Below are 23,094 nucleotides of genomic sequence, written 5' to 3'. Positions count from 1 at the left end.
TTGTCTTATATGTGGATGAACTGAACTGGGACTGTCATTAATTTGGGGCAAACCCACTGATTATAAATAACCAATACAGGCAGCTGTATTGCTTCATTAACATTGTTATTGTTTACTGCTGTTAGCCATCAGGCATTCGATTATACAATTAAACCTTTATTGCACCTGGATTATCTTTGTTTGTCTGGTTATTGATCACCTGCATCTGCATGCTGTTAACCACTTTGCGACATGGAGAAACAACACAGCCAGCCTAATGGAATGTTTCTCCCTCACTCTCCTGATGTAAATGAAACTGCTCTGGCCTCCTTGAGTTCAGATTGTGATTTTTATAGGCTGTTATCGAAATGGAGCCCTTTATTCATGAAGACCTATAATTATCTCACAAGAGCCTCTATTCAGTCCTTGGCTGCTCAATAATGCATAGATCTATTCTCCCAAGTACGGTACAGAAAAGTGAACCACATGTCTCATTAATCCCAGCCAAACATAAAAAAACACTGCCGTTTAAAATTCTATTATACTGCTGCCCACCCCCTCCTCACTCCTCATTGAAATCTGCCTTAAAAAAAGAAAGTCAATTGAAGTTAATAGGCAGCTGGGCACCCTGGTAAACAGGGAAAGCCTTTATTACCTGGGAGCAATCAAAGGAGATCAAATTTACAGGAGGAAATTGAGCTGGAATTCAGAAAGATGACAGAGAAAGGGGGCAATACAAATTAAAGGCTGGCAAACACAATAATCTGTGTTCGGTATAATCATCCTATAAAATGCAGACATTCAGCGAAGGACCGCTGACTGAAATGTTGTATTCAGAGACACAGAGAGAAGAGACAGGGGAGGGAGGGAACTTCTCAGAGCTAAAGGTTTACAGTTACAATGTCCCCAAGGTTTTGTTTTGTGGATGCTGCCCCCCCTCTTCTCAGTGGGGGATTGATCACCTTTTTAATTCTTCATAGTGTGACTGATTGATCCACCTTTAGATAGACAGTAAAGATTAAGGGATGACAAATAAGCATGTGCTTACACAGAGCTAGAAACTAATCCTGCCTGCTTTTAGGAGCTCTGGGCTGAGAAACACACACAGAGACACATGCAAGCCCAGCCAAGCAGGAGCAAAGTGGACCAGCTTCAAGAAGCCAAGGACAAAAGGAGCCAGCACCCTTCACAAAGGAGGACTCCTGTTCTTTCTTGAGTGACTTGAGAGAAAGAGCGAGAGAGGGGGAACGAAGCTGACTGAGCCCATCTTTGACTTAAAAGCCTCATTGACTTCCAGCATCATCCCTATTGCCAGGTCTCTTTCAGGATTTGAAAATATATTAAACAAACTTGTTGTTGGACTTTCATAAAGAATCGTTGAAATATTTCAAGAGCGGGGAAAAGGCACAATTTTAAGGAGTTGGAAACAAAATTCAGAAGATAAAGTTGCCTGCTGGAAGGAAACAAAGACATCAAAAGTTATCCCCCCCCCTTAAGTTTAATTTTTTTCTAGGGGGGGAACCAATTCTGAATTTTTTTTACATAATTCTAAACTAAACTGTACTTTCAAGGGGTTCTCAAACCCTTAGCAGAGTGTCTGAAGCTGTTGCTTGCATTCAATACAGGGATTTCTTTATTGATTCAATAATGGAAGAGCACCTTTCAAAGATCTCAACACTGCCGGCCTCACCAACTGAATCTGCAGTCGCTGTTGGGATGGATGACAGTCGCGCAGGTAAACACTGAGGAGTCGACCCAGGGTAACTCCTAGACTAGAGACAGCTACATACTAGTCACAACTGATGGAAGCAATTGAAGGTGTGCTCAGTCACTATAGTGAGTCTCATTAGTTTATTAGACACACCTGGTATGATTCTTGCGTTTCTCTTAGGTTGTGTAGTACTTTGGTGTGCTTTACTGTAGGTGTGCAGTAAAATACTAATACTAGAGGAACATTGAATGTATTTTAGGGTTGGTTTGCTTTTGGCTTGGAAGATTTTGTTTTAGGTTTTGGTTTAATGTTGGGCATTGAGAAATAGTTTTAAGTGTATTTAATTGTTATGGCATTGTATATTGTAAAGACGTTGGTTAGAGTAATAATAAGAATAAAACAGTCACGCGAGTGCTGACGTTGGAGAGAATACTATACAGTATAGTTTAATGTAAGAATTGAAACGTCATGGCAAACGTTCAATAAGTGTCTGCAATTAAATGCAGCAAGGAACTAGAAGGTTCTACATTTACATGCTGTTTAAAATCCCATAAAATCGAGGCAGTATAGCAATGTAATTTTTATTACAATGTTAATTGTTTTCTGTTTATAAATTGTATGTCGCTTATAGAACCAATTATAAGCATTACTTGTTTTAAACTATTGACTTTTCTGTGTAAAATAAGTACTATGTTAATGCTAAATTACTTATATTTTTTATTTTTAATCTTACGGTACATGCAAACCACATTTACCAATGATTTGCAATTATCCCACAAAGCTAAGCAAAGGTGCAAACTCAGTTGCAGTACTAAAAGATAATCATCAACCATGTGCAAGATCTACTCTGTCTTTTTATTCTTCTATACATATGAATATGAAGGTAAGACCTCACCTGTTTTCCTCAAGGAAATGCATGTTCCTTTCTCTCTCCCAGATAAAAGCCCCACCCCCGGTAAATCCCTGAGCCCCGCCCTGTTGTGTAAAGTGTGCGGAGACACAAGCAGTGGCAAGCACTACGGGATCTACGCTTGCAACGGTTGCAGTGGGTTTTTCAAGCGCAGCGTTAGAAGGAAACTGATTTACAGGTGAGCAGGAGAAACAATATGCCAGTTTAATACACAGTCATCTATGCAGACATAGTGGATTTAATTATTATTATTATTATTTTTTTGTGGTAGGTAAAGATTTTAACTTTCCAAGCATGTACAGTAAAGTTTGCAGCAGCCCTAATGTTATCCTCTACTCATACCACGAATCCTTACAGCATACGTCATGCTCATTAATGGCTCTCTTGTTTTCTTGCTTAAGGTGCCAGGCAGGGACGGGGATGTGCCCAGTGGACAAAGCACACCGCAACCAGTGCCAAGCGTGCCGCCTGAAAAGCTGCCTGCAAGTCGGTATGAACAAAGACGGTGAGTGAGAGTAGGCGCACAGAAGAACGTGTAACTACAGTAAGAAGCGTGTATAGGACATTATTATATACACAGTCACTCCAAAACAGAATCGGAATCTGCAAATGGCATAGTTTAAAATTCTCTATTGCAATTGTAATTGTCTCTCTCTCTCTCTCTCTCTCTCTCTCTCTCTCTCTCTCTCTCTCTCTCTCTCTATCTATATATATATATATATATGTGTGTGTGTGTATTTTCATTTTCACAGTTTTTGAGGTGTGTTTCAACCAAGAAAATATGGCCTTTTCACCAGCTATTTCCTTCTAATAAAATCGGCATCTTTTCTCTCAATGTTAAGGAGACACACTTGTTTCACACCTCCACCCACTTCTGCATAATCCTTGCTGTATAAAACTTAGCTGACGCTCTCCTTTCCACCCTGCAGCCGTTCAGAACGAGAGGCAGCCGCGCAGCACGGCTCAGGTGCGCCTGGACACGATCGACGTGGACACGGAGAAGGACCACCTGGCCACCACGCGGGAGCCCACCTCCTCGTTCTGTCCAGTCATCACCCGGCCGCTCATCACGTCTTCCATATCGACCCCCTCGCAGCGCTCTGTGAGCCCGCAGAACAACCACCGTTTCATGGCCAGCCTCATGACTGCCGAGACCTGTGCCAAACTCGAGCCCGAAGATGGTGAGCGCAGACATTATAAGTAACAGCTGTTATGTTCTGTATAGATTGAATTAATTTGTTTGAGGCTGCACTTTTTTAAATTTCATTATATATATATATATATATATATATATATATATATATATATATATATATATATATATATATATATATATACACACACACACACACACACACACACACACACACACACACACACACACTGTATATATAAATTGTGTTTCTTAAGTTTTTGTGATGTAGTTGGTGATTTTTAGAAGTGATTATAGTATTTTTGTCAGAAGAAGTCATTATGCAAACTAAGTTTAGATTCACATTGGATTGTTTTTTGGGTTTAGCAAGCAACTTTCATGTATTGATGAAATGTATTTAATAAATATATGCTGAATTGTGATTGTCAGAACTACCAATTTCAAATCCACTTGAAATATAAATGATTTCTGAATCGCAATGTTTTGGACCGAGACTGGGATTCCGGGACTGGAAGGCTATGGGACTCAGCAATGGTTAGAGGTGATGGACAGAGACAGAGAGGAAACTGTTTAATGATTCCAGCCTCAGGGAGGCTGTGTGTTGCTGTTGCCTATAAGTTAAATTGAGGAAAGTAAAGGACTTTCCTCAATTTAACTTATAAGAGGACTGTTTGGTTTCTTGAATCTATTATACCTAGTATTTGTTCTTTCACCCGTCCCTTTAAAAGCCTGTTGATTCATGAAAGAAATTGCAATATTTTATTATACACTGTCAGATATTCGTTACTACAATAAGTGTGCTATGGCTTGTGTACTAAACTACAAATATAACTATTATTCAGACATTTTAAGGAAGGCTACTACAAGTTTTTTTTTTACTTAGTTTAATATTGGAATAAAACAAATATCTTCCAGTACTTTTAAGTCGCAAGTCTCCTCTCGATATTCAAATCCTGAATTGTGTTCCAGCTAACCAACAATTGAATATGGATTAGGTTGCCCACCCAGTGTACAGCTGAATATTCATTGCTGGAATTACAGTGGCTCTCAAAAGTATTCACCCCCCTGAACTTTTCCACATTTTCTTGTGTTACAACATGGAATCAAAATCGATTTAATTAGGAGTTTTGATCAACACAAAAAAGTCCATTATGTCAAAGTGAAAAATACAATCTACAAATTGTTCTAAATTAATCACAAATATAAAACAGAAAATAATTGATTGCATAAGTATTCACTCCCTTTGCTATGACACACCTAAATAAGTTCTGGTGCAACCAGTTGTCTTTAGAAGTCACATAATTAGTTGAATGGAGTCCACCTGTGTGCAATTAAGGTGTTTCACATGATTTCAGGTTAAATACACCTGTCACCTCCCACAGTTGGTTAGTACATTTCCTAACCAAAACTACATCATGAAGACGAAGGAACATTCAAAGCAAATCTGGAATAAGGTTCTTCAAAAGGACCAATCAGGGGTAGGATATAAGAACATTTCCAAGGTACTGAATATCCCCTGGAGCACAGTAAAGTCCATTATTAAGAAATGGGGAGAATATGGCACTGTGAATCTGTCTAGAACAGGCAGTCCTCAAAAACTGAGTATCCGAGCAAGACGGGCACTAGTCAAGAGGCCTATGGCAACTCTAAAGGAGTTACTGTCTTCCACAGCTGAACTGTGCATACGGCAACAATAGCCTGGGTTCTTCACAAAACTGGCCTTTATGGGAGAGTGGCAAAAAGAAAGCCATTGTTGAAAAAACAAAACACATCAAATCTTCGCTAGAGTTTGCCATAAGGCATGTGGGAGACTCTGAGACCAAGTGGAAGAAGATTCTATGGTCTGATGAGACCAAAATAGACGCTTTTTGGCCTCAACGCTAAGCGCTATGTTTGGCGCAAGCCTAACACCGCACATCATCCTGAGAACACCATCCCTACCGTGAAGCACGGTGGTGGCAGCTTCATGCTATGGGGATGCTTCTCTGCATTCAGGCCTGGAAAGCTTGTGAAAATAGAGGGCAAAATGGATGCAACAAAGTAAAGAGAAATCCTGGAGGAAAACCTGCTGAAGTCTGCAAGAGACCTGGGACTTGGGAGAAGATTCATCTTCCAGCAGGACAATGACCACAAACATACAGCCAAAGCCACACTGGAGTGGCTTAAAAACAAAAAGGTCAATGTCCTGGAGTGGTCCAGCCAAAGCCTGGACCTCAATGCAATTGAGAATATGTGGAAAGAGTTGAAAATTGCTGTTCACCAAAGGTCCCCATCCTACTTGATGGAGCTTGAGCAATTTTGCAAAGAAGAATGGGCAAAAACCGCAGTGTCCAGATGTGCAAAGCTGGTAGAGACTTATCCAAATAGACTCATGGCTGTAATTGCTGCCAAAGGTGTCTCTACCAAATATTGACTCAAGGTGGTGAATACTTATGTAATCAATTATTTTCTGTTTTGTATTTGTAATTAATTTAGAACAATTTGTAGATTTTATTTTTCATTTTGACATCATGGATTTTTTTGTGTTGATCAGTGGCAAACTCCAAATTAAATCCATTTTGATTCCATGTTGCAACACAATAAAATGTGAAAAAGTCCAAGGGGGGTGAATACTTTTGAGAGCCACTGTAGGTATTTTACCCAAGTTAGGTTTATGGAGGGGAATGGATAATTATGACTTTGTTATTTAGTAAAGCAGGTATGAGCTGAAGACCTTGACTGTCTGCCTCAGAGTGCGTGATGGAGTGCTTGCAGCTCTAGAGGGATTTTATCTCTTTCCTGTGGCTTCTCCTCTAGCGGACGAGAACATTGATGTGACGAGCAATGAGCCAGAGAGGACCTCCTCAGAGTACCAGATGTCTCTGTACCCCTCCAGCAGCCTTGAAAACGTCTACGAGACGTCCGCTAGGCTGCTCTTCATGGCAGTCAAGTGGGCGAAAAACTTGCCAGTCTTCTCCAACCTTCCCTTCAGAGACCAGGTGAGACACAGCCAGAAATCTTGTCGCTCCCTTTTTATTCGTTGCATAGGTCTCAGATGTGCTGTTTTGAAAGAAACGTGTTCAAGCAAATATGGATTTTTATTTTTAAACATGATAGCTGGTACTACATTCGGATGAGAAAGTTCTGTCTCCATGTCTTATCAGGAAATATGTTACACTTACTTCAGCTCAGCAGTGTCTTCTCTTGAAAGCATGACAGTCATTTGGGGGATGCAGTTGGTTGACAGGAAAGAAGCTGTTGAGCGGATGGGAACACTGTCTGAAAGCATGGCATGTTCAGCTCATAGATTTCTTTAACCAAGTATCAGAGGTTTGGAATTGTGTTGTTAGCAAGTGTAGATCTTAAAGGCTAAACCCATCATTTTCATCCCTACCTAAATATTTGCAGTATGCAATCAAAGGTATTTCTTTTTATTATTTTTCTTTTAATTAAAAAAAAAAAAAAAAAACTAAAAAAACTGTTCAGATAATTTCTCACAGTTAAGTTTTTAAACAGGAAACATAATTTTTAACTAGCAAACTTTAAATTTGTTGAGCAGAAAAATAATCACTTACCAACCTAGAGTGTCTATTTTAAATGGTAATGTAGACCAATGGGATCTGGTTGTTATTAATTATCTCAAGTAACAGTTTTAGACTGAGCTGGTGGAGCTAGCTGGTGTTAATGCCCTGGTTCTCTCCTCTCTGCTCCCAGGTGATTCTGCTGGAGGAGGCATGGAGCGAGCTGTTTCTCCTGTGTGCTATCCAGTGGTCCCTGCCCCTGGACAGCTGCCCGCTGCTCTCTGTGCCTGAGCTCTCCCCCAGCCTGCAGGTTAAGACCAGCATCTCCGGCCTGGATCTGCGTATCCTGCAGGAGGTCTTCACTCGCTTCAGGGCCCTGACCGTCGACCCCACCGAGTTTGCTTGCTTGAAGGCCATCGTCCTCTTCAAACCTGGTATATCACCTCCCGCACAACCAGCCCAGATTATTCAGTTTGTTTAAATTTGTCTACGGTTTTACATTCCTGTGTTGCTCTTTCACTGTGTTTCATCGTAGCATCCTCTTTCCCCCCCCCCCCCACCAGAGACGCGTGGTTTGAAAGACCCCGAGCAGGTGGAAAACCTACAGGATCAGTCGCAGGTGATGTTGGGCCAGCACAGTCACACTCACTACCCCAGCCAGCCCGTCAGGTAGGTCATATCTTAAATACGTCGAAGCAGCAGGGTAGAGGCACTTGGAAGAGACACTGTGTCAGCAGATGATGGTGCTATCCTGACCATGTGATTTGATCGTGGTACATAATCTAGCCCTATTCACAAAACATGTTAAGGAATGTTTTCTGTAATAGCCCTAGTTTGATTAAATCAAGCTTGCAGTTGAAATACTTTTACTATTTAAGAGATAGTTAGAAGTGGTTTTAATTTTTTTAAGCACTGTTGAACCCAGGAGAATATTTAGAAACACTCTTCAAAAAACCATTACTTTGATGTCTCTTGAATGACTAAGCAACAGCGCCCACGTGTCACTTCAAACTGGGGTTTAGAACTTCCCGTGTTTCCCTCATTATATTCTGCGAGAACTGCCATCATTACACACTTTGCGGAATGAAGCACAACAGTTCAACAATACACACTGACTCAGTTCAGCTGCTGATAATAAACAGGGAACTGTACATCTTTTGTCTTTGCTGTCCAGGTTTGGGAAGCTGCTGCTGTTGCTCCCCTCCTTGCGGTTTGTAGCCTCTGAAAGAATAGAACTTCTGTTCTTCCACCAGACCATTGGTAACACCCCCATGGAGAAGCTGCTCTGCGACATGTTCAAGAACTAGAGAGGGGACAAGACCAGAACAACCGGGGGTCACCTGGATACGAGACCTGCAATCTGCCTGAAAGACCTGATTAAAAACAGTATTTCTCTTAGTGTTTGCATCAGGAGTTAGGTGCATTCTCCATAAATTCCAACAGATCCAATTCTGGGCTAGCCGGTACTGTGGCTGCTTGGGGAAACAGCCAATCAACACGATAGTGAGACGAAGAAGGAATGGCAACTCAAACACACCATCACAGCAGAACAAACAGCAAAGCAGATAAGACTGGCACTTCTAGATTGTGTGTGCTGGTTTGATATTCAGAAGACAGTAACCTGTGCTTGCTCCCATGTACCCAACCAAGGGAAGATATTACCTGCACCACTCAGTAATCTGCTGCAGGCTGTGTGGAAGCTATGCTACTGCAGACATTGCAGTACTGAAACAGAGTGAGCTCAAGCAGCGTAATATATTGGTAATGTTTTAGATAAACCGCTGCAGTGTGATGACTGTAATTTTTCTTCTTTATGCAATTATTATTTAGGACCAAAACAGTTTTTTAAAAGTATTAAACTATGAGATGGTTGTTTCTAGAGTTTACACCTATGGTTAAGTAAATACATTGAAAATGAAATTGGTTGTTTTCTATCAGCCTTGTAAAACAAAACACCAGGTTGTTTGGTAAACTAGAATTCTCACCAAGGAGCAGAGAGCATTCTGATTTTAAATGCAGTGGCTAATCCCTATTCAGCCAGCATGGGGAGCCAATAGGCAGGAAATCCTATACATATATTAAACATTTAGAAGTGCAGTCAATAGCTTTAGTCTTTTTTTTTAATCAAAGATATTAAGACATTTTAATATACAGATCTAATGTATTTCAGAGAAAATGTTATGTAGAAACATCATGTCCAAAGATGTGCATTTTGCATTGCTACAGAAGGATAATATACCCATTTGGCTACTATAAAGTTGTTCATCCACTATCTAATAAATGTTAAATTATTATATTGATTATATGTCTAAATATAACAAATACAGCGCATCTCCCTAAAATATCTTTTGACCATTTATCATTTTGAAGTCATACAGTTTACATTATTATTATAAAATGGTTTGAATGAAAACAATGAAGCAAGTGGAGAAAGCTTTTGGAGACTCATGAATAGCAGTATGGATTTTATCATCAGCTTAGCTTTTATTTATTTACTTACAAATTCAATTTGACATAATGGTCTAAAATGTACTGAAGCACTATGCTACAAAATATGGTTTCCAAATAAGGTGTCCAGTATTTGAGGGGTCCCTGTTGCAATGTAACCGCCACAGTGCGTGGAACAGCGTGGTCGCTCACATGCAAGACCATGAAATTAATTACCAAATTAATGCAACCTGCAGGGAATTCAGTGCCTGTAATTAAATGTGCAGAAATGAAGGTTTTAGCACAAGCATGTTTGTGAAATTCATCCCCGCCAAGGCTGTGAATTCAAAATGAGATCTATCAGCAACATGAAAAAGTGGGTGTCCATGGTCTGTATCCACAATATGTAAAACAAATGATTTTGATGCTCTCAATAGCTTGTGCTACAATATATGCATATCAGGTCACAAAAAAATGCCCCTCTTGTAAAAACGCTATGGGACACATGGAGACAGATAGACCATGTCCCTGACAGAGGTGGTTATTTTTGGGTTGATCTAGCACCCAAAAAGGACCAACAATGTAATTTCAGACATGTCGCCTAATGAGGGTTAAAGTTCCTAAGTTACAATGGAGATTTATGGAATAAACTGCGTCAATCATGATCTGACATTTTTAAAAATGACAGTTCACCTCAAAACTTCCGAAAAAAGAATGTCACAGTGAGCTGCTGTTCCCGGGTTCAACTGACTAGACACCACTCTCATGGAGAAATCCTCGACACACTTATTTTTGTTCCAGCTTTTTTCTTTAATAAGCTGATGATTATTTGTTCATAAACTTGTTTGTACAGCCACAGACAGATATATATTTTTTTAAGAAATATTACACAAATTGCACTTTATACATATGACTGTGTCTCCAGAATAGCTCACATTGAAATACAAAGCTCGAGTTGGATTTACACAATTCTTACAGGCGGTGTGGCCAGTTAAAACATTAGACTTGATTACTAATATATATATATATATATATATATATATATATATATATATATATATATATATATATATAGCGTATTACACAGGATAATATATCCTTTACAAGAGGTAATTATTCAAATGTACACCCCTAAGCATAATCATAAATTACTATTTAAAAAAAAAAAAAAAAGCAGGGCATGCCTTTTCCAGTGACTAGTACATTCACTTTTTGCAGGATGCCAAGAATAAAAACAACCCTTTGGGACCAAAGCTATCATTGAGCAGACTAGAAAGAAAGGCATGCTGTACCACAATAACCTCCAGGGGGCTCTAAATCCAATAGGCATTCCAGGGACCCTCACACCAGCAGAGGGCATCGTGGGTGCCACACTTTAGAACCCAGCAGTGCTTGAATTTAAATTAGCAATGAAAGCTGCTAAAAACTATGCTGTGGCCTTTACAAAGCACGCACATACAAAATATGAACCCTGTAGTAGAAAGGCAATGGCAAGTAAGAATTTAGGCTTGACTTGAAAACACACTCTTTTCCTTGTCTTGAGAAAGGTCCTCAGCATGTGCCTTATGGAGGACAGAAATATCTAAGCACTTGAGGCAAGGAAAAGTGATAGTAAACCTACTCTCAGGAACAAATCAAATAAAACTCACAAGGTTGGTGAAAGTACCAGTGTAAGACTGGAGGGAAGGAGCTTAAGGTTTTTTTTTGCACTGTAAAACTGGGTTTCTATAATAATATTGGCAAAATGTAACTCAAGGAGGTTAGTCTCCTGCACACTATGGGCCCAGTTTTCCGCTGTGGGTCAATTGTCCATTTAATATATTTACAACAAAAAAGGTTAGTTATGGCAAAGATTCCCTTATGTAATTTGCTGGTTTCAAAGACCCTGATTGGCACTAAGGTATCAGTGGGCAGTGCAATCTGGGGCTCTGAAACCAGCACTCAGTTGTTCAATAGTGCAGGACACCCAGAATTTAGATTATTTTTTATAGGATTGGTTAATTGAGAGTGATATTGTGCTGATGGGGCTGTCCCGCCTCACAAACCCTCAAACTCCTTTAAATGCCAACTAGGTATAAGCTGTAAACATGTACATGGCTCCCATATTGTATGCCCGTTGGTATGTTACTACCTAACACACCTGATTCCTCGAATGTTCCTGGACATACATGACTTCTTTCAAGTGCAAGCCAAAATAATTACCTGTTACAGCCTCGAATGAAACCTGATTTTTGAAAGTCATACTTATTCACTAATTCTCAATTAAGGTAAGCTTTGCTCAGACAGAGAATGGTGCAGAAGCACAGCCAGGGAATCACATCCGGCGGTCCCAAAGGGTTCTATGGGTATCTTGTCATCAACACACTACCAGAAAAAGATAGATCTGCATGCGTAACCAGGATGGGGAACAGACAGTGGCCATCTAGGGGCAATGGATTTGGGAAAGGGTTCTTTTTAAATGGCAAAGACTCCACATTCAGTTCTGTAATACTGTCTACGTATTGCTGTTAGACACAGATAAAAGTAGCAAACCTGTAAAAATGAAGCAACTGGAGTGGCGCTTTTAGAATGACAGAATTCAAGATCTCTGCAACCTAAAAACATTTAGGGTACAAACTTAATCATTAGGCAATTGCAATTCAATAAACTGAATCTAGATTTGCAATACAAATACAGGTCGTTAGCTATAATAATCTTATATCCTTAAACAACTTCCTGCCACTTTTGGAATGGTACCTGTGTTTGCATCACAGAGGCTCAGCGTTCTACTGTGAACGAGACAAGGAGATCAGCCATTTTTCTGCTTTAATGGAATCCCTGTCATCCTTATGAGACACTGGCCTTTGAGGGTGATGCGTTTAATACGAATTTTTATCATCAGCTCTGCTGAATTTAAAGTTCATGGCATGTTGCGTCACACCAAGAAAACAAACGAATGTGGTTGAAATTTTATACATATATGTAGCTGATGTAGGATATTCCGCCTAACTTGGGTGTGTGGTGACTTCTTCCTTTTTAAATGGCTGACGGACAAGTGATCACGCTAAAATATATATTTTACAATTCTAATGTAATTAAGAACATGGAACATCTCCATGTGTCAGGCTATGGTCCCTTTACTTTACATGGCCTTACTTAACAGTGAACAGGCAGACGGCACCTGAAAACCTGTTCACAGGGCAACTCCACTTCCAAGGAACGCATTCACAGCCCTTCACATTTATGTCCATTTGTATAAATTACATTGTTTACGCTCTGATTCCAGGAATTACAGGCAACTCTCTACATAACTGACCTATTCGGAAAATCTAGTTTTTGCAGATACAAAAGATGAATTAGGAAGAGTGCTGACAGTGGCAGCCTTAACCAACACTTACTCGCACGCTGCTCTTCAAACTCTAGAATAAATTCACCCCCTTGAGAAGGACTTTCATTAAAAAACTACAACAACTCTACAACATTGACATAATAAAATAACAATAACAATAATAATAATAATAATAATAATAATAATAATAATAATAATAATAATAATAATAGAGAAAGATTCAAGTCCTTGTTTTGTTACTTTTTGTTTAACACTGATGTCTAGGAGGAAAACTGTTGGGTCACATTTTTGGAAAGAAAATAATAATTTTGGCAGATATTTTTTGTACATGCATTACATTATTGTTGTACAGTGATTAAATGGTACATGCTGTTGTTTAACACAACGTTTGTCACTTAGCTGGGAATCCCCCCACCACAAAAAAAAAGAAAATACAATGGCCAGCTAAGTTGGTCCCTTTGATGGCGATATCTTACTTGAAAAGTAAAGAGCAGCACAACCTATGAACATAAAGTGGTTTTAAAAAAAAAAAAAACAACAAAAAAACATACAAACACACAGATAACCCCTAGCTCCACAATCCACATTCCTCATGGCTAACACACATAAATATTTCGCTTCAACTACCCAGCAGCCACTGGTGTTCCGGTTTTATACAATTTTTATTAAAATATGTTCGGTATTATACCATATATATATATATATATATATATATATATATATATATATATATATATATATATATATATATATATATATATTCAATTATATAAATTAAAATCTTTTAAATGGCAAAAAAAAATTAAAAAAAATTATGAAACATGCTGCGTGATTGTTCTGAATGTAAAACCACAAAGCAGCCAATAATTTATATATTAAGTTAATGGAGTGCTTGAAAGCGTAAGAGTGCCCCCTTTCCCCAGCCGAAACTTGTTTCCTTCTCCCTCTCCCCCCTGCTTCGTGTAGCAATATCGCCCAGTAAACACACTGCCACCCCCCCCCACTTTCCACTCGCTTGACATTTCATTTCATTTCATAGGAGCACCTCATAGGCTTTGAAGTTAACAAAAAAAAAAAAATTGCAGTTAAGGCCACAGCAATATAAGCCTTTCTCCATTGAGTTCTGTGAACACATGTCCACCCCATTCTCTCCCCTTCAACATCCTACTTAACTGTGAATAGCACTCTTGGGCTGCAGGTAAGATGGATGATTTTGCACGCTGCTGATTTGGACGAGTAAGCAGTGTGCGAAAGGATAAGAGGTGGCACCGCGCTGAAGTTACGAATATCAGCTCCCTCCACTGTCCTGTGGCCTCACACCATGAACTCATTGCTCCCGTACACCACCAGCTGCTGTGAGGAGCCGAAGTCTGGTTCGGGGTTCCTCTTCCTCCCTCCTCCTGAGTCGGGGGGTTCCCGGGGCTTCTGGGGGGAGTTTTTAATGGTCTTCAGCTTCTGCTTTCCCTTCTCGGGGCTGAAGGTCCCCCGGCTGGTGAACTGAGGCCGCTCATCCGCACCCTGTTCTGGCCGCGGCTCTGTCGTGTCTCTGGGAGGGCTGGCTCGGTAGAAGGCAGTCGACGGGGATTTGGATCGGAAGCGGAAGCGATGGCCTGTTCCCTGGTGCAGGTGGGAGGCGGAGGAGACGGAGGAGACTGTGGAGGTTGAGTCCATGGAGTCCACCGAGTCAGTCTGCTTCCGCAACTGCCTGCGCGTCTTCCCACAGAATTCAGGCTGCTTGTGCCGGGAAGCGGCCCACACTGAGCTTCTCTCTGAGGAGGAAATGACATTGTGAAACAAAAGAAGTTAGAAAGGGACCAAAATACAGTGTGTACAGTTTAATGGATAGGGATGTTAGATTGTGTACTTTGTAAATGTGGAACATTGGTAACCCATAACAAGAAGCACGCCAACAGCGTTTCACATAAATTATTACACATTCCAGTGTATAAGACTACACTAATGTGTATATGGAACATATTATAAAGAAATGAATATTAAATAAATAACCTTATACCATATAAAAACTAAAGTAAATTTGGCAGTGGCTTAAGAAAGCAAGGTTCATTGTTACAATGCTGTGACTGAGGCCTATATATGGAATGCACTTTTTGATTTTTGTTATTAATGCATTTTCAGTTCTGAATTCTTCCAGTCACAGGAAGAGATGCTTTGCAAGTCTCTGGATATAATCCTAACATACTCCTAACAAGCCACCTCTCTTCCAGTGAGCCTTCTCCGACAAGCTGTCTCACCTGACATGTCTGACGCAGCTCCCTCCGAATCCACGTTGAGGTTCTCCGAGCTGTCTGCTGTCCCGATCGAGGCCTCTGACTCCAGCGTCTCATCATCAGAGGCACGGGGCTCTAGAGCCAGCATCTCAAACGTCAGCTCTTCCCTGCAAACAAAGAACGTGCTCGGATGAGACCCGAGAGCAAAGCCTAACAAAGACCCCAGTGAAATCTTCTCAACAGAAGAGAAGGGTCCTGGCAAAGTACTAACACAAGTCAGTGCAATTCTTCAATTTCCCGGGAAACAGAGGCAGGTTAGCTCGGAATTGAGATCTCAGTGGATCTAAATATCTTCAAATAACAGACAACAGACTTTGGTTTGGACTCTCATATCAAAATGCCAGAGCAATGCTACAACTACTGTGCGCATACAGCGTACTTAGAGACAACAGTTTCCCTCACTACTAGTAAAGCATCCTTGACGTTGTCTCAGATATTATCCACTTGTTATTGCTTAAATATGTATTTGGTATCCATCATTTTTTCAGTTGTATTTGTAGTATGTGTGTGAATGCGACTGTGTTTAATTCTCCACTGTGTTCCCTACAGCAAGCCCCAGTTTCCAGTCCCTCACTTCTCTTTCTGCAGGCTCTCAATCTGCTCGGTCAGGACTCGCTCTTCCTGCTGCATGGCCACCTGCTGCTGCTCCGAGAGCTCCACCTCCACACCGGCTTCCTCACTAGCGCGCTCGTCTGGCACGTCTGACACCGAGGGCAGCCGGGTCCCCACCGGGGATGAGGGGGTGTGATAACTGGACCTGCGGAGCCGGCCCTTGCCCTGTGAGGAAACAGACACAGCCAGCTCAGCAAGGACCATGTTGAGACAGCGCAGTGACACCTGAACTAGCCCGTCAACATAGGTGCCAGTGCCATTCGCTTGTGCTAAAAAAAGAAAATGTAGTCTGAGGTTTACTTGCTGTTATAAGCAGGTTTTTATTTATTTTATTTTTATTTTAAAATCAGTCGAAGAAATGAAATGAACTCATTTCCTGAAACTCTTATGCTAGAGAATAATTGTCCTGAATTTGTTTGGAAGTCAGTTACTGCAATCACATATCTTATGGTACTTACTTGAAATGCTTTTAATTGAATAAGGATTGTTCACCTATTCTGATTAAACGATTAAAAGAAAATGTCAAGATTAAAAGCTCTAGGTTTTACTGTACATGTATATGGGCTTCGTCACAATGCATACATAATGAGACATATAAATGTGTTTAGAAATTTATTCTTTGTTTTTAAAGCGATCCAATATGTGTTATTAATTTATTTATTAGTAGGGAAACAGTCTATGGTTTAAAGTTTACAGCAGTAATTCGGGTTTTTAAAAAATATTTGTGTAAACATGAATTCATTGTATACTTTGTGTTTAACACACAAAATATAAATTAATACATTCACACTTACATATAAAAGTAATACTGGAGAATATGATATGACGTCCATCACAAGATTTTTCGTGTCATGTCAAAACACTCCAATATATTTATATGATCATGTAACAGTTTAACATGTTATTATAGTGATAATGTAAAAATGTGCCTCTCATCTTGGACTTATGCCCAGATAAAGTGTCTCAAGCCGTTTCCAATTTAAGAGTGCATTGTATTAACAGTTTATCTATTAGCAATATGGGGAATATAAGATGTTAAACAGTTAAACTAAACAAAGACCCCTAACTGTCCCCATTAGAGAGTGATCAAGACCATAACAGACATTGAGATAAAAGAAGGAATTACAAGTGTGAAAGGTCATGGAAGTTTGGGCCACACTGATCTCTAAGGATAGATCTGAATGCAGTGTGCAGCTGGGTATTATTGGAGAGGAGGAGGAAGATGACATTTTGGAGTAAAACACACATGAGAGAAACCAATAAATAACCAAAAGCAAATTCAGTACACTCAGACCTGTAGAATAACCTGAAGATGGTGGCCATATCTAGCTAACTAAATATCTTGGTATTCCTGAATATATAATTTTTCCAATACATTTTAATAAGCAATCTGTAAATCCAGTGGTGGGATCACAAATGTGATTTATGAACAATGCAGAATGACTTGGAGGGACAACTGTTCGATCCAAAATAGAGTTTCTGCAATGGCCAAGACTGGTAACACAACATTGTACTGGTTATTACATTCAGCGAGCGGACTATAACTATACAAATACAAGACAAAAAAAAATACAGTATCATAATCTTAAAACAACTGTTTCCTAGTGTCTAATTAAATGAAATTCTATAAGGCAATTCTAAAACTGATACTCAATTTACATTAAACTGTAATTCCCTAATGTCTTTTTACATCATAGCTCCCAGAGTATACCTTCACTGTGCATGCGACTACAAAGCCGACCCCAATGGTTAGCCAAAGGGCCTGCGTGCCACACATTTGTGTGAACCAGAATAGGCAAACGGACATATTCAAGCTCTTTTATAAACTCATGACACTAAACCAAAATACAGTCCGATCCAGTTTTTCATACTTGTGTTTCATCAACAGAACAGTAGTAGCCATTTGAATAAAAGCTGTGTTAGCCTGCATTTCATTCTGACTGCGTGGTTTAGATTATAGGTGTGTTCATGCATTTCATTCTGACTGCATGGTTTAGATTATAGGTGTGTTCATGCATTTCACTCTGACTGCATGGTTCAGATTATAGGTGTGTTCATGCATTTCATTCCGACTGCATGGTTTAGATTATAGATCTGTTCGCACCACTAGGTTCAGATTAGCAGGAGGCTCTACTTTAAAAAGGAGATCGTTTTTTTTTTCTCTCTCAGGTGGTACCGAACTGACCTTAAAAAACAAACAAACAAAAAAGGGAATGGTTTTGTGATACAGTTTTTAAAACAGGACTACACATCACATTGCTTAACTGCTGTAGAGTGCTGAATGCTCGTTTTACACAGTACCTACAGGGGAGAGAACAGCAGCACCTGCAATTGTGCCATTCTAGAGAGCACTTTTCACTACAGATTTCCACTTCCCTGGGGGGTTGCAGACGGTAATCACTGAGGAATTGTCACATATCCCTCCAAAACAGGCTTGTCTTGTCAAAACACTGCCAACCTGACTGCCCATGGCGGCTCCACGTACCATTGCCACAGTTCCAGCAGGGGTTACTCATTTCTACTCTTCGTTATGAACTGCTTACTAATTAATAATAGACACAAGCAGAGCTAGATATGTTACCTTTCTAGTGTTGTTTGGCTGCATGTTAAAAAAAGCAAAATAAAAATCAACACAATACAGGTTAATAAGGTTAGCATGACATGAAGCAGTGATTTAAATCTCATGGGAGATTTCCCTAATGAAACACAACTGTAACATTCAACATGTGCTACACACAGCACAGCATGCGCCATGTTCATTGGTGCCAGAAAAAGACAAGGAAGCGGACAAGAGTATCGAACAGGTGCCTTCTTTAGAATGAGAGTCGCATGTTTGCGGTGGTGTTGATTGAAATGTCGTAAAGGGTATTCATCACCCCACTACATTGTCTCCCATGGTTGCAGAAATTTGGATGTATCTGGTAGCTTAAAAACTGAGACCTTTGAAAAACTGCATAATAAGTACATTTTAGGTAAATAACCTAACACTTACCTGTTGTGCATTTCCAATAACTTTATGGGTTGAAATGGGCAAGTTTAATAGGAACACATATTTTAATTTTCCGTCAACAGGGACTGCAGTCTGTTAAAGAAATCTCTGTTGCAAGCCTTTGCCTCCATCCCTTCAAAGCTTGCTTTCTTGTCATTTTATCACGGAGAACTATAAAACGTTGTAGTCTTTTTCAATGTTTCTAAGTTGACTTTTAAATCTTAACGTTTGTCATTATACTTTAGTTTCATTTTGCGATTACTCACTTTAACCTAGTGTAGTAAAAGATATCATGTTTTAAAATAGACGTTTACCATGCGGTTCTTTCAGAACTGTACATCTGAGACCCATGTAGCTAATGGAAGTGAAAGACATGTAAGCAATGGGGAATAATTCTGTTTGCTACAATCACTTACAAATACCTCAACAGCAGCAGTCAATGAGTGTGGTCTCACATTCACCGATATGGTGTGGTCAACACTACGAAAACAGACACCCACAATGGAGCATTCCACATCTAAGAAGTAAAACACCTAGATGGAAATTGTTTTCGTTCAATCCGCCAGTGAGAAATGTCACTTTTGCCAGCAGCAAACGAGGGCAGATAGCTGCAGAGTATGTGCATGGGCGGTGCCACAGGCGGTGAGTGACAGCACATGGGCAGAGAATGGTGGAGAGGAGCGCAACAAGGAAATGGCGGTGGAGATGTTAAGATGTCTGGGACTGGGTTACATGGAGTATACATACCGGGATCGCACTGCGGGTTATGCTCATAAATCTAACAGCAATTAGTACAGGTTTCTGGATTAAAGAAGGATGGGGAAGAGGAAGAGGAAAGAATTGGGTTAGTGTTAATATTCATTCAATGGGAATTAGGAACTGCTGGAAAAAAAATAATGAAATATAGAAGGACCCACAATACTGTATTTCAATGCTGAGCACTCTTTATCAGGACTGTTGAAACACAGACTTAAAATCACCTTCCTAAACCTGCACTGTAGTTGTATTTTATGAAGTCAATAAATCACCCTGAGCAGGGAGCAGGATCGATATAAAGGGTGCGGTGGAGTTAAAGGGTGCAAGGAAAAGTTTGTTGTAAAATGTATTTTCCTTATAGCTCATTTAAGTCATGCTTTTTTTCAGTTCATGAGTCTGTATAAAATATCCACACCTTTTATAATAGTACTAAAAGAAGGGACTGAAAAAGAGAATACATTTGGTAACAGAAATAGAAAAATCTCATTAGGGATTGCTGTGGTCTTCAGCCAGTGGCCCTCACAGCAATCCACTGAAAACAATTTAAAGTCAATAACTTTTTTGCATATTGAATAAATATTACCGACATATTTTAATCAAGTTGAAAACCTGTAAATCGGAGGCTGCGTATGCAGCACCAATGGGCTTGGTGAGTTTTAGAGAAGTTACCAAGCTTTGAACAGCAGGTTCTGAGTGGCTTCGCCTCACACATTAGTACTGCCATGCTGTGTAAGGATACGAGTGGGATGAGAAGGTGGGTCTTAAGACCTTCATCCTGTGCTGTGGTTTTTTTTCATTATCTGATTTGCACATAAAAAAAAAACAAGTTTTTGAGTTTGTTTCTTGAATCTGTATTGTAGATGTGAGTTTTATTGTCAACATGGCCTAACTGATAATTATTGGACTTGTGAAAAAACGAATTATGAAATGAGAGAGCACTGTACTGTATAGGGAGCTGTTTTCCACAGTATTGGGAAGGGGTTGAGAAATGCACTGAACTTCAAATACTCTTAACATACAAGTCAGCACAGCCTGCAGGAGTGGGAAAGTGCATTACAAAGTGCTACAGAACACTGCTGGGGAGTTTACATTTGCAAGCTGCTTTCATCTGATACAACAACAACAACTGTATCTGCTTGTGACTTATTTTGATTGTGTGAATTCCACATACCTTTGAGAGTTCTTGAGCAGAATTAGGATTGGAACAGTGGATTTATAAAACAGTGATCTCTAGTAATCCATTAGTTAAACTCCAATTTAAAAACACAGTTTCTTCAAAAAACAAATCTTAAGAATTGTCTCCTGATCTCAAATATCTTACCATTGACCGCCGTACAAGAGTCAGCCTGCTCTTGGCCTTGTTCTCTGCATATTCCAAGCTGTTGATGTCCTTTAGTCTGGCTATGTACTTGTTCATCTGTTCAACACATATCAGTTGCAATGACAGGGAGTTGCTTACGCAGTTGTCTTTCCAATGTCCTGAACGCTCTGCAGAGGATCAATGGTGTCGGGACAGCGAAGGATGCAAGGAGCAAACACGATGGCGAGCGCATTGGAAGACATCCGATTGGTGTCCTCCTGCATCGCGATTCTGAAATACAAGACAATACAACGTCTTTCTAACAGTTTCATAATGTTCTTAGACTAGCACACCAAAGTTGTGGCAGGCTTGGTTTACCATCCAGTTCAATCCAAAGGCAGTATTACTAGCTGAAAGGTAACTTGGTTTTTAACTTGCTTTGTTATTACAGAAGCCAAACACTTCTGTTTTAACTGCAGCAGCCTGACATCTACTAGGAGCATGGTTACAGCTCACAAAACAAAACAAAAAGTTAGGCATGCTCCCCTCCCCATTAGCCTTCTAAAATTTGTTATATATAGATAGATAGTAATTAATATTTTGAAAAGCACAGTTAAATCCATATTGCCAATTGCCAAATATTGTTGCTTTTAGGCATTTATTTTGTAGTTTGTTTTTTTTGTGGCTAGTTTTGGAATGGTGTCTCACGCACCTCACAAGATGGAAGATGAGGCGCTCCAGTGTGTTGAGATGAGTTCGGGGGAGCTGATCGATCACAGAGTACACCCCTCGAATAATCTCCTTCTTTTCTTGCAGCCCTGAGGTTTGGAGGCAAGGGTGGCAATTGAGATCATGCAAACAAGCACATGGACACTGACTGCTGGATTTACTGACGCCTCAACGGCTCCTGTTGGGCGCTGCATCCTTACCCATTGCTCGAAGGAACTCTTCATAAAGCTCAAAGGTCATGACCGGATTTGGCAAGTCCCTCAGCCACTGTTTGAACACACTGGCGATGACGTGGATGTTGTAGTCGTCCAGATTCATGCTGTTAACATCTGAGGAGACAGAGAAAAACAAACATTGTAACAATTTTACAATTTTAACCAGAAAACAAAACAACAAAAAGAATAATGCAGAAACCAATTATCTGTGCAACAGAGGTACAGGGTACACTTTATTTTTGGGGAAAAAGCAGAATTAACCAGTCAATGAACTTTTCAATTTTATGGAAAAACAAAAGCCCCAAGAAACACTGATTGTTCAAATATACAGCACCTGCTTTTACAATGCACTTTGTATAGCAATATACTAATACAGTAGAAGCTCAGAGTTATAACACCTTGGGAATGGAGGTTGTTGGTTTCAATACATGTACACACCTGCTATCCACACCCTTAATCTGACAAATACAGTCATTTAGCCTTCTTTGGCTTTAAAAAAAAAAACAAAAACACAAAAACAACCTGTGCTTTGTTTAAAACTAAAATGTTCCTAGAAAAATTGCCTGTGCTTGCTTTGAAATCTGCTACCCCTTTGTCTGGATACATTTGCTGATACAGTAGTTTTAGATTTTCCATTACCAGCACGGCACTTGTAGGACCACCTATCTGGCTAGATTGTACACATGGTTGAGTGACTTCATACTTCCAGCTGAAAGCTGGGTATACGGTTGAGTGGTAAGTGGTGTTTGTAACTCTGTGGTTCTACTCTAATTTGTGGCTCAGCAGAGGTTAAGCTACACACCCCTGTAGTTCTCCCTGTGTACATGACACCTCTGCTCGCCTCTCTTTTACTCCTTACCTGTGTCCAGTCCCAGCTTGAGTTCCTTGATCTTGTTGGTGGACCCTGATTTCCTGTAGATGCCCTCTGTGTACAGCCCATGCATCTCGATATAGTTGATGAGTTTCTCCACCACCAAGGGCACCGTCCGCTCGTCATTGGTCAAACGGGAGACCTCCACCCCAAACTGCCTGGAGGACAGCTCGGTGTCGAACTGCCGGAGATGAACCGGGGGAAGCCAGATTCAGAATCAATTGTTTGCAAAAAGCAAACTCACTAAACCAATGCTAAATGGTCAATTTAAAATCAACCTATACAACCAGCTGGTATAAGCCACAACAAGGTTTTATTAGAACATT

General features: G+C 40.0%; 2 protein-coding genes across 2 annotated transcripts in view; one reads left to right on the top strand and one right to left on the bottom strand.

The window, feature by feature from the left end:
* Nucleotides 1-1,695: 1,695 nt before the first annotated feature.
* LOC121294525 (photoreceptor-specific nuclear receptor-like) lies at nucleotides 1,696-13,676 on the top strand. Its single transcript, XM_041218316.1, has 8 exons — nucleotides 1,696-1,714; nucleotides 2,628-2,778; nucleotides 3,002-3,105; nucleotides 3,530-3,781; nucleotides 6,550-6,731; nucleotides 7,447-7,687; nucleotides 7,817-7,922; nucleotides 8,428-13,676. Exons 1-8 carry the CDS (start codon nucleotides 1,696-1,698, stop codon nucleotides 8,558-8,560), a joined length of 1,188 nt encoding a protein of 395 aa, XP_041074250.1. The 3' UTR covers nucleotides 8,561-13,676.
* Nucleotides 13,677-13,762: 86 nt separating this feature from the next.
* The window catches only part of LOC121294399 (unconventional myosin-IXAa-like), a 171,484-nt gene continuing 162,152 nt past the window's right edge, over nucleotides 13,763-23,094 (bottom strand). The window contains 10 exon segments of the mRNA XM_041218045.1: nucleotides 13,763-14,777; nucleotides 15,261-15,403; nucleotides 15,871-16,073; nucleotides 18,490-18,507; nucleotides 19,645-19,698; nucleotides 20,975-21,109; nucleotides 21,112-21,244; nucleotides 21,666-21,771; nucleotides 21,883-22,011; nucleotides 22,757-22,949. Coding sequence (XP_041073979.1) covers nucleotides 14,323-14,777; nucleotides 15,261-15,403; nucleotides 15,871-16,073; nucleotides 18,490-18,507; nucleotides 19,645-19,698; nucleotides 20,975-21,109; nucleotides 21,112-21,244; nucleotides 21,666-21,771; nucleotides 21,883-22,011; nucleotides 22,757-22,949 — 1,569 coding nt within the window. The 3' untranslated portion in view covers nucleotides 13,763-14,322.

Source organism: Polyodon spathula, chromosome 19 (assembly GCF_017654505.1).
Source record: "Polyodon spathula isolate WHYD16114869_AA chromosome 19, ASM1765450v1, whole genome shotgun sequence".
NCBI lineage: Eukaryota > Metazoa > Chordata > Actinopteri > Acipenseriformes > Polyodontidae > Polyodon > Polyodon spathula.
This window is presented reverse-complemented; position numbering and strand designations above follow the sequence as displayed.